The following is a 19,141-nucleotide window of genomic DNA, read 5'->3' on the forward strand; positions in this document are numbered from 1 at the left end:
AATATTGACCTTAGATCAGTTCTTTTCCCAGAATGGCACTTTTATGGAAACTATAAAACAGACTTTCCCTAAATCCTCCCAGAGTTTTGTCAGACCTACATAAACTGCTCATGCAGACTCAGTATTGCATACTTGGATACTACAGCTGTTTAGTTTTTTTACTTGAACTATTTTGTGGACAGTTGCTTTTGCAATGTAAACATATGTTTCCCATGCCAATAAAGCCTCTTTGAATTTAATTAAAAATATCTACAGATACATGCGCAAACACCTTATTGAACGTAAAGAAACAAACATTTACCAGGAAACACACCAGAGGACCACACTAAGTAGTAATAATTTAACATTAACTAATTACGGCAGATAAATTATTGCAAGAGTGACTTTGGTCCATTGGTGACAAACTGAAGTCCACGTGGTGTTGCTGTACCACTTCCACTGCAAATCGTGCAGCGCTGGAAATTGGACAGTGATAGGCTGTAATCTTTGACAGTTTATCTCATATTTGGAGCGACTAGGTTGTCCCATGTCAAAGACTGCTTGTGAAGCAGTCGACATGTCCAGCCTTCTTTCCCTCACAAATGAAGGATACAACAGCGGTTTCCTTCACAACTCAAACAGTCCAATGAGTCATTGTGCGTTTTTTTTTTCCTTGAGAAAACGGTTGGTAAATTTAGATTTTTTTGGGTGGGGGGGAGAAAAGGACTCCTTTAAGCTCCATATGTACAACTGTAAATAAGTAATATTTCTAAACAGATAAGTATTGAAAAATGTTTTGTAAACTACAGTTTACTTCCACAACGCTAGCTTGGTGTGTGCAGTTGTCAAGGTAGCAAAGAGATAAGAGCAGAGAAATGTAATGATGCAACAGTAAAACACTCCATGGGCTAAACTATCTCATTTCAAAACAGTTTGTTCCGGCCTCCTTGTGTCTGAAGGGCTGAAGCCTGAAGAGTTTCATGGAACACAGACCTTAGAAGGGTGCAGGCCCTGAATTGGGAGAAAGCCAGATAGCGCTATCAGCGACATAATGTTCTTGTTGGTACATAAGAATAAAAGTTAGCCAAACAGAAAAGTCTCAGGGCATTGTTAGATTGGTCTCGTTGACACCAAGAAGCCACTAAATGCTTAATTACTTGAAGCGTCTGCTCAGCTCATCATTCTCAACACAATATTGTTGGGTATGTGGAGGAAGCTTGAACGCATCATTTCCGTGATAAGATTCATTAAATTTCAATGCTGTGTGCCTGGGTGATGCAGATGGTCTTTTACAGCATGAAATTAAGATGTAATCCAAACAAGCAGTTGGTAAGCACTGCCACTGCAATTCTACATATAGCGATGCTGAAACAGAAGGAGCCGATAGGCTTTTTATCACGTGATGCATTTGAAACAGTGGCCAATGGGAAAGCTCCAGAGTGAGAAAAATCCCTGTGTCACAAATCCCGTTTGTGATGTCGGACGGGATTTCATGGTGCAGTCAGGGACCGGAGTCTGGATGTTCAGTTTGGTGACATCAGAGTTGTGTCTCTGCTTTTTGAAGATGATGTGGTTCTGTTGGCTTCATCAGGCAGTAACCTCTGATGTGCACTGAGCAGGTTGATTTTACAGATGATTCTGTGATCTTTGCAGAATCAGTGGATATCTGATTGTAGCACTTGAGAAGCTGAGTATCAGGAATGTTGGACAGAAATGGCTGGACACAAGTGCAGGACTCGACACATTAGCTCTGGTTTAAAAAGGTGTTTACTGAATAACTCAGTGGGGTCCGATACACAGTGAGGCAGTCCTAAAAGAGCAAACAGATCAGAATCATCAGGCAAAGGCGTGGTCAAAAACACAACGTGGCAGCAGGACTTGAAAAAACACAAACTCAGACCTAGAAGTGAAGTCACAAGGCGCAACGATCAGGCAAATCACTAGTGCAACTAGTGGGGCTTAAATACACCTTGGTGATGAGCTGCAGATTGGAAACACGTGTGGAAAGATCCAGAAATGGGTGTGGCCCAGACAGAGTGTAACGCCTACCACCAAGCACCAAGAGAGACAGCCAAGAGAGGTAAGGACAGACAAAGTCCAAGCAGGAAACACCCAGCCAGAGAAGACACACAGACAACACAAAATCAAAACTAATACTTAAACTAAACATGGCAGACTACAAGACCAAACACAGAACATGGCAGGATCCCCCTCCTAATGGCCGGCACCCGACAGCCCAGGGGAATCAGGATGCAGAGCATGGAAGTCCGTAATCAAGTCCGAGTCCCGGATGAAATGGGAGGGTTCAGTCCACCAGGTACTGCACCCCCCACCCCCCCCACCCACCCCTCCACACACACACACACACACACACACCGACAAGACCCCAAGAGGCACCGCACCGAAAAGGCCGGTCCGCCGTCCATGAACCGTGCGGGCAGTGGGGGAACGGCTGGAGGACACAAAGGACTGGTGTGGACAGGCTTCACATGGCTGACGTGGAAGGTGGGATGAATCCTCAATGACCTGGGCAACCGAAGGCAGACAGTTAAAGGATTTATGACTTTTGTGATGGGGAACAGACCAATGAACCTGGGAGCGAACCGGATGGGCAGATGGCATGTAGAGAGCCAGGCCCTTTCTCCAGTGGAATAATCAGGTGCTTGCACCCTCTTCCTGTCCGCTGCGACCTTGTAAGCAGATGATGCATGCAGTAAGGCCCGAAGGGCTCACTCCCAGGTCCATCGACAGCGGAGGATGAGGGACAGGGCCAAAGGCACAAGGGAGGTCAAGTCTGTGGAAGAAAACAGTGGAGGTTGAAAACCCTGGCACACGTGGATGCAAAGGGTAAGCAGTTGTGAGCGAGCTCGGTCCATACTAGCTGGGAGGACCAGGAGGCTGGGTGCTGAGAGGCGAAAATACGCAGACCCTTTTCTAACTCTTGGTTGACTCTTTCCGATTGTCCGTTAGCCTGCGGATGGTACCCGGAGGTGAGGCTGGAGGAGACCCCCAGCAGACGACAAAACTTCTCCACAATTGAGAAATATACTGCGGGCCATGGTCAGAAACAGTGTCCTGTGGAAACCCATGTAACCTAAAACGTGGGTTAACAAAGTCAATCAACAACGGTGAGTATTACAGTATATCCCTGGAAAGGCAGCAAGCCTGTTACAAAATCTACCGAGATCTGTGACCATGGTTGTGTTGGGACGGGTAATGGTTGGAGTTTACTGGACGGTGGTCGGGTGGAAGATTTGCACATAGCACATGCCTGACATGCCCTGTTTTATTCCGACACGTCAGAGAGCAGCCACGGCCACCAGAACCTCTCCTGGATGATGTGTGCGGTGTTCTTAATGGCCCAGATGGCAAGTGAAGTGACTTTCATGAGCCCAACGAATGACCTCCCCCTGTAGTGAGTCCAGCACAAACAACTTCCCCTGAGGACAACCTGGAGGAATGGGAACGTTAAGTGCAGTGGACCGGACCCTAATCTTAATGTCCCAGGTGATAGCAGGGACGAAGCAGGATGCGGACAAGATGGTACTGGGCACTGATTGTTCTTCTGACGGGTCTTCGCGCCGGCAAAGGCATCAGGCTTGCCATTTTTAAAGCCAGGCCAGTATGACAAGATGAAGTTGAAGCAACTAAAGAAGATGGACCACCTAGCTTGCCGGGAATTGAGCCGTTTGGCCGAGCATAGGTATTCAAGATTTTTATGATCGGGCCACACTAAGAATGGTACATGTGCCTCTTCTAGCCAATGGCACCACTCCTCCAAGGCCACTTTATCCGCCAACAGTTACTAGTCGCTGATGTAACTACGTTCGGCCTGAGACAAATTCTTGGACAAATAAGCACAAGGATGTAACTTCCTATCTGCAGGATCAATTTGAGACAAAATGGCTCTGACACCAACGTCGGAAGCATCCACCATGACCACGAACTGTTGAGCAGGGTCAGGGAGGAGTAGAACTGAGGTCGCTGTGAAGTGCTTCTTTAGGACCCGAAATGCCTCATCACACTCTGGAGACCAGTGAAAGGTCTGGAGGGATGAGGTGATATTATGCAGAGGAGCTGCTACTGAACTGAAATTTCGAATGAATCTACGGTAAAAGTTTGCAAAGCCTAGGAATCTTTGGACCTCCTTCTGTTTTTTTGGGGGGTTACCTAATCACATACTGCAGCTATCTTTTCCGGGTCCATATGGATTTTCCCTGGTGCAGTTACGAGCCCCAAAAACTAGACTGGATTTATGAAATTCACATTTTTATGCTTTAACAAATAAATGGTTTCTCAACAGCGTCTCGAGTACTAAATGCACCTGCCGCATGTGTGTTTCTTCATCAGAGGAAAAGATCAAAATGTCATCTAGAAACACAAATATACAAATTTATTCAAAAACATGCGTAGAACGTCATTGACCAGGTATTGGAATACAGCAGGTGCATTAGTTAAGCCAAAGGGCATGACTAGATACTCGTAGTGGCTGGTGGGAGTATTGAATGCCGTCTTCCATTCATCTCCTTGTCTGATCCGCACTAAATGGTATGCATTGCGGAGGTTGAGCCTTGTAAAGATTGTGGCGCCCTCTAGTAGCTCAAAAGCATCTCAAAAGTGGTGGCTATCAGTGGCAGGGGATAACGATTCTTTACAGTGACATCATTAAGTCCGCGATAGTCAATACAGGGATGTAGCGACTTGTCTTTCTTTTCTACAAAGAAAAACCCGCCCCTGTGGGCGAGGACGAAGGATGAATCACCTCCAAAGATTCCTGGATATAATCGTACATTGCAGTGCGTTCAGGAGCAGTCAGAGGAAACAGCTTTCCCTGCGGAGGACTGGCACCTTGAAGTAACTCAGTGGCACGATATGCTCGATGTGGAGGTAGTGATTTAGCCTTAGATTTACTGAAAACTTCTGCGAGATCATGATAAAACAGACATACCCCGTTTAGATCAGGAGTAGGTGAAACGACAATCTTGGCAGACGTGAAAACACTGCGCCCCGCACAGGCGGGTCCCCATGAACTGATTTGTCCTTTGGACCAATTTATCTGAGGACAATGTTTTTTTTTAACCAGGGATCCCCCAAAATAGCTGAGTGAGTTATTTTGTCAAATACGTGAAAGCTTATGGTTTCTGAATGGGTTCCTGCAATGATCAGCTGAACTGACTGAGTGCGGTAAGTGTGGTAAGACCAAGCTCATGGCCATCTACGGCATCCATTACCAGAGGACGTAGATGCAGTGTAACTTAAGGTGCAGGGACCTGGCAAGAGAGGATTGCAACAAATAAGCATCTGAGCCAGAATCAATGAACAGGAGCATGGAACAGGAGGAATATTCTGAGATAAATTTCGCTGTGATCATATTTTGAGGAGTAACCGAAGAAATGGAATTCTGACAAACCTGCAACCCGATCTTGACCGCGTGGGGGCACCCCTGGATTGGCAGTCAGTGACCACATGCCCTGCCTGCCCACAGTAGAAGCACAGGCCCAAGTCCTTACGGCACTGCCCTCCCTTGGTGGTCAGCCAGGTGCAACCCAGCTGCATGGGTTCCCCTGTGGAAGTACGAGGAGGGCAGGAGCCGGGAGGTGAAGACCCAGCGTGACAAGCTGGAGGTGTCTCTGTACGCTGGACCGGAAGGTGCACGTCCTGTCGAGGCCAGTCTGCCAGCTGGTGGGGATAGCAAGCGCTATGAGCTCATCCAAGTACTTCGGAAGATGGATAGTGATCAGTTGTTCCTGGATCTGAGCAGAGAGGCCCTGGAAAAACGCATCTTGGAGCTCCGCCAGGTTCCACTCGCTCTTCGCCGCCAGGATGTGGAAGTTGATGGCATAATCGGCGACTCGTCTGCTTCCTTGCTGAAGCCGCATCAGGGAACGGGCTGCCTCTTGCCCCGGTGATGTTTGCTGGAAAACCTGGAGATTAGCGGTCTTCAACACCTGGAGAAAGGCAGGTGGTTAAAAACACAACGTGGCAGCAGGACTTGAAAAAACACAAACTCAGAGCTAGAAGCTAAGGCACAAGGCGCAGTGATCAAGCGAATCACTAGTGCAGCCATTGGGGTTTAAATACACATTGGTGATGAGCTTCAGATTGGAAACACGTGTGTGGAAAGATCCAGAAATGGGTGTGGCCCAGACAGAGTGTAACGCCTACCACTAAGCACCAAGAGAGACAGCTAAGACAGGTAGGGGCAGACAAAGTCCAAGCAGGAAACATCCAGCCAGAGAATACACAGAGACAACACAAAATCAAAACTAATATTAAACTAAACATGGCAGACTACAAGACCAAACACAGAACATGACACTGAGTGCGGAATCGGAGTGTGTGGGTTTGCGATTGCTGTGGATCAAGACTAAGATCCAGGTCTTTAATGACTTCCTGGATTCATCCATCAGAGCTCTCTTTGTAATGAAATTGACATTCACTTATTTGGGTAATGATGTTCTTGTCTCTGGGTCCTCACCCTTTAATATCGAGAGATGCCTTGGAAGAGCTTGTGGATTCATGAAGTAACTGTGTACAGATGTTTGTTGATGCCGATATCTTTGTGGCATAATAACAATCCAAGTTTTTAGGGTGCTGCCTGTTTTACTATATGGTTGTGAGTCATTGATGCTATCCAGTGACCTGATGCTATGACTGGAGGTCTATGCTACTCTGTCTCTTTGGAGAATCTTTGGGGATGACTTTGTGCCAAACACGTGGTTACTTAGAGAGAGATGAGGAGTATCACTTGCATTGTGAGGGTTTGTCAACTTGTGCACAATACAGTGCACAATTGCCTGAGTGTTGTGGGTCCCAGTGACTGGAGAAGGCCAAGAGGAGGCCCACACTGCACCTGGCTATGGCAGATTGATGGTTATTCTAAAGATATGGGGAGGGACCAGTTCTCTGCCTAGGTGGTTGCCATTAAGGACCCAAGGTGATTCCAAGGTGTCATGAATGCAGCAATGCAGGGCACCAGTGCATGCTGTCAGATTTGATATAACTTTGAATTAAGGTTGAATCCCATCTCAGTTGTGTCATTTCAACCCCACTGTGGTGGTGTATAGAGCTAAATCACAGAAATTGTCACTGTCCAAATACTTATGTGCTTGACTGTATGTAAAGGATCATGTGAGACGCAGATATTATTAACCACAGATGATATTATGAGAAGCCTCATAAGCATTTGGCAAGGACTCGCTTTGTCATTTCCAAAGGAAGATGCATTACTATGGCAACAGGGTCCTACTCCACTGAATAGACCTTTCCTTTTTAAATAGGAAACGGTGTGTAGTTGTTGATGATTGTGCCTCAGCATGTGCATCTGTGGTCTTAGGAATCCCACAAGGAAATGTTCTTAACCCAACATTATTTATTGTATTCATCAATGGCATCAATAAAAATGTATTGTCAAACGTCAGACTTTTCTTGGATGACAGGTTAATATATACAAAAATGAATAGAGCTGAGGACCACATAAAAGTACAGCAGATGAGACTCACCAAACGTAACATACTGTAGATCTTAAGGGGCTTTCACATTGAATGCGTCGGAAGCGTCAGAGGCATCACAAATTGGTCTAAAAAGCATTATTTTCAATGAGATGCGTTGCTTTTTAGAGGCATCAGAAGCGTCGCGTCAAAAGCTGGGAGCGCGCATTGCTGCTTATCAGCAGGCTGACACGGTCAAAGTTCAACCCAATCCAAATGTCGGTGCTCTGAGCTGTGACGTAGCTTCGCGCTGTCCAATAGGAACGCAGCGTCGGGCCAAAACACGGAAGGCTAGTGGCAGAAACCGCTGATCTGTACAAAACAGAAATGTGTCACAGGACTGCACATTTATAGAGCAGTTTTCTGAAGAAAAATCCTTGGAAATGTTTTTGTTGTTGTTGTTGTTGTTGTTTGTTACCTCAGAATTTCTGATTACTGTTAAAAAAAAAAAGTTTAGAACACTTGTAATTAAAATAGCTAAATAAATCAATAAATGGTTCTTTAGAAACCTTTCATCTGTAAATTAAGATCACCTGTTATTTCAGATTAGATAATTTCTTGTTTAACATAAGGAACCTCGGAAATTTATTTTTAGATAAAATAACATGGAAATTTGTACATTTTTTAAGTGTAGTAGATTATCTAATTTCAACCAGAAAAACAGACACTGCAAATAAATACAAATGTTTATTATAAATGCAACAGGAAATAATTTAACAATGACTGCAGTGTGATTGTAAAGTAGGATTTCTGTGACATAAACCTCATGATGAATTTTTTTATAGTCATTTCAACTTGTAATTTCGCCAAAATGTATAATTGCCTTTAATGTTGTTATCAGGACCGAGTCATTTCTAAAATGTGAATTTGAGCGCAACAAGTGGAGAGCTTCTACCTGTGAAAATGTCTTTTGACTTTGATTCGTGGACATTTTTAATGATCCGTTCATTTATTGTTAAAATATAAAGTGAAACAGCTTTTTAAAAAATAATAAAATAGTTGCTGTTGAAAGAGCATTTTATTTAGAAGCAGGTGATGTTATGCTGAATTCTCGGGACCAGATGATGGTTTCTTCTGCAGCTTTGAACTCTGGTGGTGTTGCTGAAGAGCAGAGATGTTTTCTTTCAACTGGACTTCATGGTGTTCAGCTCATCAATGGAAGTTTGGTTGTCTGTACAGCAAATGTTCCTGATTATAACAAATAAAAATATTTCTTTAAATATAAAGAAACACTAAACAGTTTATATATATATATATATATATATAAAAAAAAAGAAAAGAAAAAAAATGGAAAAAAACAATGGAAAAAAATGCCCGGAAAAAAAAAGTTATTTAAAGTTGAGCTTTTGTGATCTCCGACAAAAGGTGTAGCTTTATTTGGTTAAATAAAAAGAAAGACTGAACCATTTACAAATTAAAGCGTTCACTCAGATCAACTGTGCTAAAAGGCTAAGCTAACGTTAGCCGATTAATAAACCTTCACAGCAATGCAGTAAACGTCATGTTTTACTTTTATATTAGTCTCACCTCGATAAAGCTGCAGAACTAAACTCCGTTGGGCAAACTGGGACTTCGCATATGTTCAAAAAGTGGTAGATTTCGGACTGAGTGAGTTTGCTCCATCCCGCCGGCTGCCTGCCTCGGTCTGCGCAGGGATCATGCCTGAAGGCCGGTGTCACAGACTGAGCTGTGACGCTTACGCAGTCAATAGCGGGAGGGGCAGCAATTAGTTGGTAGCTAGCAACTATGCTGCATGGACGTTGACTGTGTTTCACAGGTCATCCAGCTGTATGTATTGTTTTCATTCTCCTGGTTCATTATTTATTGTCAGTAATTATCATTGCCATAAGTTTTATTTAGTATTGTGACTAAGACTGCAGGGAAAGGCCTACCGGCATCTCTTATGTTGCAAAGTGTTTGTTTTCATCGCGTTTTAAAACGTGTATTTTATACCGTTGCTCATTACCAAAGTTTATTTGCTTTGGTGATCTTTAAAACACTGGTAAAACATTTCTGTAATAGTTTAAGCTTACTCACCAGGGTTGTTGGTATGCGGGTGCTTCCTTGGTTGGGGTAAACTGAGTGAATGGTCCATTCAGTGTAAATACCGGGGTTGAGTGGAGTGAACTATTTTAGACAGGGGTGTTTTATTTGGTCATGTTCATATTTCATTTTATTATATTTAGAGGGAGTTTTGGTTAAAGGAAATGGTGGTGGGTGTTTATATATTTTGTGGGTATTTCTTTGGGTTGTTATTTTGTGTTTATGTTATTGTTCTTAGTTGATTGATTTATTTTGTGAATGGAATTTACCTGTGGGAGGGGCTGTTGCTTTTTAAAGGGCTCAGAGCCTCAGTTGAGGAAAGGAGATCGGAGGGGAAGGTTGTGTTTCAGTGAACGTGTATGTAAGTAGTGGCCCAGAGTCTTTGATAGATATAGTCTGGCACTCTTGCTTATTTGTTTTGATGTACATCTTGGGATGCACTGTAAATATCTGCATTTTTGGAAGAAGAAAAAATAAAAGAAACGTTTTTAGTTGGGGAAACTGTCTCTTGGCCACTCCGTCGCCGGTCATCCTGTTACAGCCGGCTTCTCCGCTGTCATGGTATCCCACCAAGTCGTCAGTCCTCCCTCGGTCGGCGTCACTCCGAAAAGTAGCTGAATAAAAGCTTCTCCCAGCAGGGTGATGGGAGAATCGTTCTACTGCTGTTTTTTTAAAGCTTTTTTGTGGTTCAGATGACGCAAATTCAAGATGGCGATTGCTGAACTTTTTTCAGATTGTGGAAACAGCAAGAGTGTGACGTAGCAATCTCCGCCCCCTTTGCCGCTTCCGAAGCGAAGCATCTGATGTCACGCGTCAGACGCGTTAAAGCGTTGGTAGGTGTTGCCTGAAGCTTCTGACGTGTTCAATGTGAAAGGCACTTGACTGTCCAGGCAAAAGAACAAATTCTGTACAAAGGGCCAACCCTTGACACCAATAATATACTACCTCATGTACAACTGGGCGAGATGTCCTTCACCATGCACATCGTCCAAATAATTGCCAGGAGAAAGAGACTTTATTTTTTCAAATGGAGTTTCATTTAAATATGTAACAACAACCCCAAGAAAACCATCCCAACCGTGAAGCATGGGGGTGGAAACATCATTCTCTGGGGGTGCTCTTCTGCAAAGGGGACAGGATGATTGCACCGTATTGAAGGGAGGATGGATGGGGTCATGTATTGCGAGATTTTGGCAAATAACCTCCTTCCCTCAGTAAGAGCATTGAAGATGGGTCATGGCTGGGTCTTCCAGCATGACAATGACCCCAAACAGACAGCCAGGGCAACTAAGGAGGGGCTCCTTAAGAAGCATTTCAAGGTCCTGGAGTGGCCTGGCCAGTCTCTAGACCCGAACTCAATAGAAAATCTTTGGAAGGAGCTGAAACTCCAAACCTGAAAGATTTGGAGAAGATCTGTATGAAGGAGTGGACCAAAATCCCTGCTGCAGTGTGTGCAAACCTGGTGAAAAACTACAGGAAATGTTTGACCTCTGTAATTGCAAACAAAGGCTACTCTACCAAATATTAACATTGATTTTCACAGGTGTTCAAATACTTATTTGCTGCAGCAGTAACATACAAATAAATTATTAAAAAATCATACATTGTGATTTCCAGATTTTTTTTTTTTTTTAGATTATGTCTCTCACAGTGGACATGCACCTAAGATGAAAATTTCAGACCCCTCCATGATTTCTAAGTGGGAGAACTTGCAAAATCGCAGGGTGTTCAAATACTTATTTTCCTCACTGTATTTACTTTAACTGATTGACCAATTACTTGTGTGCCTTTCTGTGTGTGTGCACGACATTAAAAAGTATTTGTGCATTTGATTGTGGTTGATGTGCACTGTTTGGGGGGTGTTTTGTGTGTGTGTGTGTGTGGTGTGTGTGTGTGTGTGTGTGTGTGTGTGTGTGTGTGTGTGTGTGTGTGTGTGTGTGTGTGTGTGTGTGTGTGTGTGTGTGTGTGTGTGTGTTGTGTCAAATGAACATTATGTGTGTGTGTGGGGGAGCTTTGTGCATGTTCACAAGCGTATAATATGATACAAAGTATTCAAATAGTGTTGCATTGCAAGAGTTTATAATGTCCATAGATTTAACAAGTTTTTGTTTCTATTTACTTTAGTAATCTATCAAAAACTACACTGCGTGTACAAGTCTTATAAATGGCCTTAACAGAGCTTAATAATATTACATAACAACTCGACAAAGGGCTTCATTCTGCAGAAATTGTTGAGTTTGTCCCTATACTATCAACCTGATTCCACTGTGCGGCGTTTGCGCCTTTTGGGGGACGCAAGATGGCCGACAATGCAACGGCTTGGCTTCACTCGCTCAGCTGTGACGCCCATTCCACGTAGTGTATAGTTCAGTGGTTTATAGCCACGGAGCAGACTGCCTGGCTGTTACTTGCTGATAACGTCATCATTAAGCGCAACACGTGATTGGCTGGTCGAAGCAGGGAGCATTGTGGGTAGTGTAGTTCAGGTTCACTTTGGACGTTACAGTGACTTGTCCACTCGACACAAAAACAAAACAGACTAATTTTAACATTATTTTATTTTATTTCTTTGTGGCTGTAATTTAATCGCCAAGACTCGGTGAGGGAGAGGAGCTCTCATGGCACAGCTCGGTGTACAGAGGGTGGGACTATTCTTCATGTTTAGACATTGTTTTGCATTTAAAAAAGGACAGTTTATGTGGATTATTTATTAAGATGAATCCCACTGAAACTAACAGGTAAGAATTTATATTTACTATGTGTATTTTATTCTGACAATCAATGCACTAATGGATGTATTTCGGTTGTTTAAGCGGCAGGGTTCAAAGCATGCGAAAAACCAGCAGCTTTTAGCTCATAAATGACGGTGTATCTAATACAGAGATGAACTGTGACTTCTAATACTGTGTTTTACTGCTTTTGAAAAATGATTACAGTGTTTGAGGTTTTTTTATCCATTCATTTTTCGTGTGTTCTTTGTGTTTGTGATCCTTGAATTTACCCAGCATCCCCTGCGGCGCTTAAAGTGAAACTGGATTATCAGAAGCCGACAGTGTAATCTGATGTGGCCGCGTCCAAATCAATACTAATAGTTATCGTTATCTGTAATAAAGATAACTTTTTTAGTAGTTTATCGGTTTATCGTTATAAAAGATAACTTTTCAGTTATCTGATTAATGGTTATCGAAGCTGACTTTTTGGTTAGCTGTGCCCACCACTGCATTATGGGGTGTTGTATGTAAAATTTTGGGAAAATTTGAATTTAATCCATTTTGGAATAAGGCTGTAACATAAAATGTGGAAAAAGTGAAGCGCTGTGAATACTTTTTGGACGTGCTGTAGATCACAGGAGAGTGTGTCATTATGTTTTTGTTGGTGTTTTGTTTGTGTTTTGTTCATTAATTTATTTTCTTCACCCCTTTTAGCTGCTCCCATTTTGCTCATTTGTGTGTGTGTGTGTCTGTGTGTGCATTAAATGCATGTTATGCAGAACATGACTCTGATCACATTGCTGAAGTTTTTAACATGCTTGAACTGCTGAGATGCAGTGTCCTCTCACAGAAGCACACATTCATCCTGCAGTTGCTCCATACACGTTGGAATATTGTGTGCATTTCTGTATGATCCAAGTATAATGCAAATTCATATCGCGTCATCATCGGGAGGTGATGGTCTAGTGGTTAAGGCATTGGGGTTGAGACCAGAAGATTCTCGGTTCAAAATCACTAAGTGCCCTTGGGCAAGGTCTTTAATCCCCTATTGCGCCCAGTGTGTAGTGAGCGCCTTGTATGGCAGCACCCTGACATCGGGGTGAATGTGAGGCATTATTGTAAAGCGCTTTGTGCGTCTGATGCAGATGGAAAAGCGCTGTATAAATGCAGTTTATTTATATAAAATGAGAGAAGAATTAGATGACCCTTAAGTAGATCTGGGTTTGATTCCCAGACATGTTACATGTCTGTTCGTGGTCTGAGGCGTTATTTATTTTGTTTTTTTGGTGACATTGCATAGAAATTATTCTATTATTCGGCTTTCATAAGTAACACTATTTCAACATGCACAACTTTCAGTATCAGTGATCTCAATGCTCTAAATTTCATCTGCACCACCCAGCCACATAGCTTTGGAATTCAGTGCGTTTTTCATGAAAATAATGTGTTAAAGCTGCACTCCGCACACCCAGGAACCTCTTTGGTGTCCTTTGACATGATACATCATCTGCATTGTCCCAGTCCACCCAGCTGTAAACTGGTACCAGTGTAGCAGACCTCATGCTCCTCCCCCATGCAGTTGTTCCTTCTAACACTAACAAGTTCATGCATCATATTGGTGGAATGATTAGTAGTTCAGCCAGTCTGAATGTCTCATGTATGTCGAGCAAATGACTACACTGGGGAGAAGATCTGTCTACTGGTGTCCTGTTCTGCTTCTTGCTATGGTGCCCATCAATAAGCACTGGTAACAGTTGGCATCTGGGCATATATATACATCTATCCATTCATTTTCTTCTGCTTTATCTGGAGTCGGGTCGCCGGGGCAGCGGCTCAAGCAAAGCCGCCCAGACCTCCCAATCCACACACACCTCCCCCAGCTCCTCCGGGGGAACCCCAAGGCGTTCCCAAGCCAGCCGAGAGATGTAGTCCCTCCAGCGTGTCCTGGGTCTTCCCCGGGGCCTCCTCCCAGTGGGACGTGCCCGGAACACCTCTCCAGCGAGGCGTCCAGGGGGCATCTGGAAAAGATGCCCGAGCCACCTCAACTGACTCCTTTCGACATGGAGGAGCAGCGGCTCCACTCCGAGCTCCTCCCGAGTGACCGAGCTCCTCACCCTATCTCTAAGGGAGCGCCCAGCCACCCTGCGGAGGAAACCCATCTCGGCCGCTTGTACTGGCGATCTCGTTCTTTCGGTCATGAGCCAAATCTCATGACCATAGGTGAGGATCGGAATGTAGATCGATTGGTAAATCGAGAGATTTGCCCCCCTACTCTCTCTTCACCATGACGGTCCGATACAGCGACCTCATCACTGCAGATGCTGCACCGATCCGTCTATCGATCTCACGCTCCATCCGTCCCTCACTTGTGAACAAGACCCCGAGATACTTAAACTCCTCCACTTGAGGCAAGGACACTCCACTGACCTGAAGAAGGCAAAGCACCTTTTTCCGGTCGAGAACCATGGCCTCGGATTTGGAGGTGCTGATTTTCATCCCGGACGCTTCACACTCGGCTGCAAACCGCCCCAGTGCACGCTGAAGGTCCTGATTTGACGAAGCCAACAGAACCACATCGTCCGCAAACAGCAGAGACGAGATTCTGTAGTTCCCAAACCAGACCCCCCCCCTACACCCTGGCTGCGCCTAGAAATTCTGTCCATAAAAATAATGAACAGAACCGGTGACAAAGGGCAGCCCTGGCGGAGGCCAATGTGCACTGGAAACAGGTTTGACTTACTACCGGCAATGCGAACCAAGCTTCTGCTGCAGTCGTACAGGGACCGGATAGCCCTTAGCAAAGGACCCTGGACCCCGTACTCCCGGAGCACTCCCCACAGGGTGCCCCGAGGGACACAGTCGAATGCCTTCTCCAGATCCACAAAACACATGTGAACTGGTTGGGCAAACTTCCATGAACCCTCGAGCACCCGATGGAGCGTGTAGAGCTGGTCCAGTGTGCTGCGACCAGGATGAAAACCACACTGCTCCTCCTGAATCGGAGGTTCGACCATTGGTCGAATTCTCCTCTCCAGTACTCTGGATAGACCTTACCAGGGAGGCTGAGGAGTGTGATCCCCCTATAGTTGGAACACACCCTCCGGTCCCCCTTCTTAAACAGAGGGACCACCACCCTGGTCTGCCAATCCAGAGGCACTGTCCCCGATCGCCACGCGATGTTGCAGAGGCATGTCAGCCAAGACAGCCCCACAACATCCAGAGACTTAAGGTACTCAGGACGGATTTCATCCACCCCAGGAGCCTTGCCACCGAGGAGCTTTCTAACCACCTCGGTGACTTCGGCCTGGGTAATGGATGAGTCCGTCTCCGAGTCCCCAGTCTCTGCTTCCTCTTCGGAAGACGTGACGATGGGATTGAGGAGATCCTCGAAGTACTCCTTCCACCGCCCGACAACGTCCCCAGTCAGGGTCAACAGCTCCCCACCCGCACCATAAACAGTGCTGGTGGAGAGCTGCTTCTGCCTCCTGAGGCGTCGGACGGTTTGCCAGAATCTCTTCGAGGCCGACCGATAGTCCTCCTCCATAGCCTCCCCGAACTCCTCCCAGACCCGAGTTTTTGCCTCTGCGACCACATGGGCTGTGGCACGCTTGGCCTGCCGGTACCTGTCAGCTGCCTCTGGGGTCCCACCTACCAACAAAGATAAGTAGGACTCCTTCTTCAGCTTGACGGCATCCCTTACTTCCGGTGTCCACCACCGGGTTCGGGGATTGCCGCCGCGACAGGCACCAGAGACCTTGCGACCACAGCTACGAGCAGCCGTATCGACAATGGAGGTGGAGAACATGGTCCACTCGGACTCCATGTCTCCAACCTCCCCCGGGATCTGGGAGAAGCTCTCCCGGAGGTGGGAGTTGAAGACCTCGCTGACAGAGAGTTCTGCCAGTCGTTCCCAGCAGACCCTCACGGTCTGACCGGCTTCCTACCCTCCCAGTGGATCTGTATATATATATATATATATATGTGTGTGTGTGTGTGTGTGTGTATGTACACTCAACAAAAATATAAACGCAACACTTTTGGTTTTGCTCCCATTTTGTATGAGATGAACTCAAAGATCTAAAACTTTTTCCACATACACAATATCACCATTTCCCTCAAATATTGTTCACAAACCAGTCTAAATCTGTGATAGTGAGCACTTCTCCTTTGCTGAGATAATCCATCCCACCTCACAGGTGTGCCATATCAAGATGCTGATTAGACACCATGATTAGTGCACAGGTGTGCCTTAGACTGCCCACAATAAAAGGCCACTCTGAAAGGTGCAGGTTTATCACACAGCACAATGCCACAGATGTCGCAAGATTTGAGGGAGCGTGCAGTTGGCTTACTGACAGCAGGAATGTCAACCAGAGCTGTTGCTCGTGTATTGAATGTTCATTTCTCTACCATAAGCCGTCTCCAAAGGCGTTTCAGAGAATTTGGCAGTACATCCAACCAGCCTCACAACCGCAGACCACGTGTAACCACACCAGCCCAGGACCTCCACATCCAGCATGTTCACCTCCAAGATCGTCTGAGACCAGCCACTCAGACAGCTGCTGAAACAATCGGTTTGCATAACCAAAGAATTTCTGCACAAACTGTCAGAAGCTGTCTCAGGGAAGCTCATCTGCATGCTCGGCGTCCTCATCGGGGTCTCGACCTGACTCCAGTTCGTCGTCGTAACCGACTTGAGTGGGCAAATGCTCACATTCGCTGGTGTTTGGCACGCTGGAGAGGTGTTCTCTTCATGTATGATGCGAAGGAGATGTGTTGCACTGCATGAGGCAAATGGTGGTCACACCAGATACTGACTGGTATCCCCCCCCAATAAAACAAAACTGCACCTTTCAGAGTGGCCTTTTATTGTGGGCAGTCTAAGGCACACCTGTGCACTAATCATGGTGTCTAATCAGCATCTTGATATGGCACACCTGTGAGGTGGGATGGATTATCTCAGCAAAGGAGAAGTGCTCACTATCACAGATTTCGACTGGTTTGTGAACAATATTTGAGGGAAATGGTGATATTGTGTATGTGGAAAAAGTTTTAGATCTTTGAGTTCATCTCATACAAAATGGGAGCAAAACCAAAAGTGTTGCATTTATATTTTTGTTGAGTATATGTATGTATGTATGTATGTGTGTGTATATATATATATATATATATATATATATATATATATATATATATATATATATATATATATACACGAGGTCTGTTAGAAAAGTATCCGACCTTATTATTTTTCCAAAAACCATATGGATTTGAATCACGTGTGATTGCGTCAGCCAAGCTTGAACCCTCGTGCGCATGCATGAGTTTTTTCATGCCTGTTGGTTGCTAAATTCGCCTGTGAGCAGGCTTTGAGTGAGGTGTGGTCCACCCCTCTCGTCTATTTTTTATTGCGAATAAATGTCTGAACGATTTGGATCTTTGCTGCATCAATTTTTTTCCAGAAACTGTGAGAGACCTCCAGGTGGACACCGTTCGAAAAATTTATATGGCTTTCAGGGACAATTTTATTGGGATTAAACAGATTAAGGGTTGTTACTGCCCCTTTAAGGACAGCCCACAACTGCTGAGAGCGCAGCGCTCTCTCAGCGCCGATGGACAGGCTGACACCCCGCACAAACAACCAGATCATTTCCAACGTGAAAGCTTTGTTGATCCGGGACGTCGTCTGACTTTCACAAAAAGATAGAAGATGTGGACGTCAGCACTTTTTCCGGCACATTCCACCATTACAGGAGTTTTTTTTTTTTTTTCATGGAAAAAGAAGCCGAGGGACGCGCCACCGTGCCGCTCTTGACGCAGCACAAAACCACCTCGGTGTTGGTCTCTCAGGACGGCTTTCAGATGGATTCCGGTTGCTTTTCTGTCGTGTGAATATCCGAGAAATTGAGCTTGAGCTGGACAAGCCCCAACATGTCCCGTGAGGCTTCATCACGGTGTTTCTTTGCGCCGAGCAGCTGCACCACGACGCACCGAACTCCTCCGCACGTCTGTCTTAATGTGCCAAAAAAAAGTGCTGATGTCCACGTCTTTTCACAATTCCTGTGCTAGTCAGAGGACATACCGGATCAAGACAGCATCCACTTTAGAAATGAACGGCACATTTCAATGTTACAGGAGTTTTTGTCATGGAAAGAGGAACAAAGGCGGAGAAATTCCGCGCATCGCGGTGGAGCTGCATGGCGAAAAGAAAAGCCGTGATGAAGCCTCACAGGACATGTTCTGGCATGTTCAGCTCATGCACAATCACAATCGGATATTCACACGACTGGAAAGCAACCGGAATCCGTCTGAAATCCACCTTTAAGCCGTCCTGTGAGACCAACACCGAGGTGGTTTTGTCCCGCATAATGAACGGCTTCGTGGCGCATCCCTCGGCTTCTTTTTCCATGAAAAAAAACTCCTGTAACGGTGGAATGTGCCGGAAAAAGTGCTGACGTCCACATCTTCTGCCTTTTTGTGAAAGTCAGACGAGGTCCCGGATCAACAAAGCTTTCACGTTGGAAATGATCTGGTTGTTTGTCCATCGGCGCTGGGAGCACGCTGCGCTCTCAGCAGTTGTGGGCCGTCCTTAAAGGGGCAGTAACACCCCGTAATCTGTTTAATCCCTATAAAATCATCCCTGAAAGCCATATTAATTTTTTGAACGGTGTCCACCTGGAGGTCTCTTACAGTTTCTGGAAAAAAAAATTGATGCAGCAAAGCTCCAAATCGTTCAGACATTTATTCGCAATAAAAAATAGACAAGAGGGGTAGACCACACGTCACTCAAAGCCTGCTCACAGGAGAATGAAGCAACCGACAGGCATGAAAAAAACTCATGCATGCGCACGAGGGTTCAAGCTTGGCTGACGCAATCACACGTGATTCAAATCCATATGGTTTTTGAAAAAAAAAAAA

The 19,141-nt window shown here is 45.2% G+C and overlaps 1 protein-coding gene across 1 annotated transcript in view; it reads left to right on the forward strand.

Moving 5' to 3' along the window:
* rasa2 (RAS p21 protein activator 2) overlaps positions 1 to 19,141 on the forward strand; it is a 167,061-nt gene that overhangs the window by 66,574 nt on the left and 81,346 nt on the right. Inside the window, 3 exon segments of the mRNA XM_034168784.1 lie at positions 2,950 to 3,039; positions 5,146 to 5,218; positions 5,465 to 5,884. Of these exon segments, the coding sequence (XP_034024675.1) occupies positions 2,950 to 3,039; positions 5,146 to 5,218; positions 5,465 to 5,884 (583 nt within the window).

This window comes from Thalassophryne amazonica, chromosome 4 (genome assembly GCF_902500255.1).
Source record: "Thalassophryne amazonica chromosome 4, fThaAma1.1, whole genome shotgun sequence".
Classification (NCBI taxonomy): domain Eukaryota; kingdom Metazoa; phylum Chordata; class Actinopteri; order Batrachoidiformes; family Batrachoididae; genus Thalassophryne; species Thalassophryne amazonica.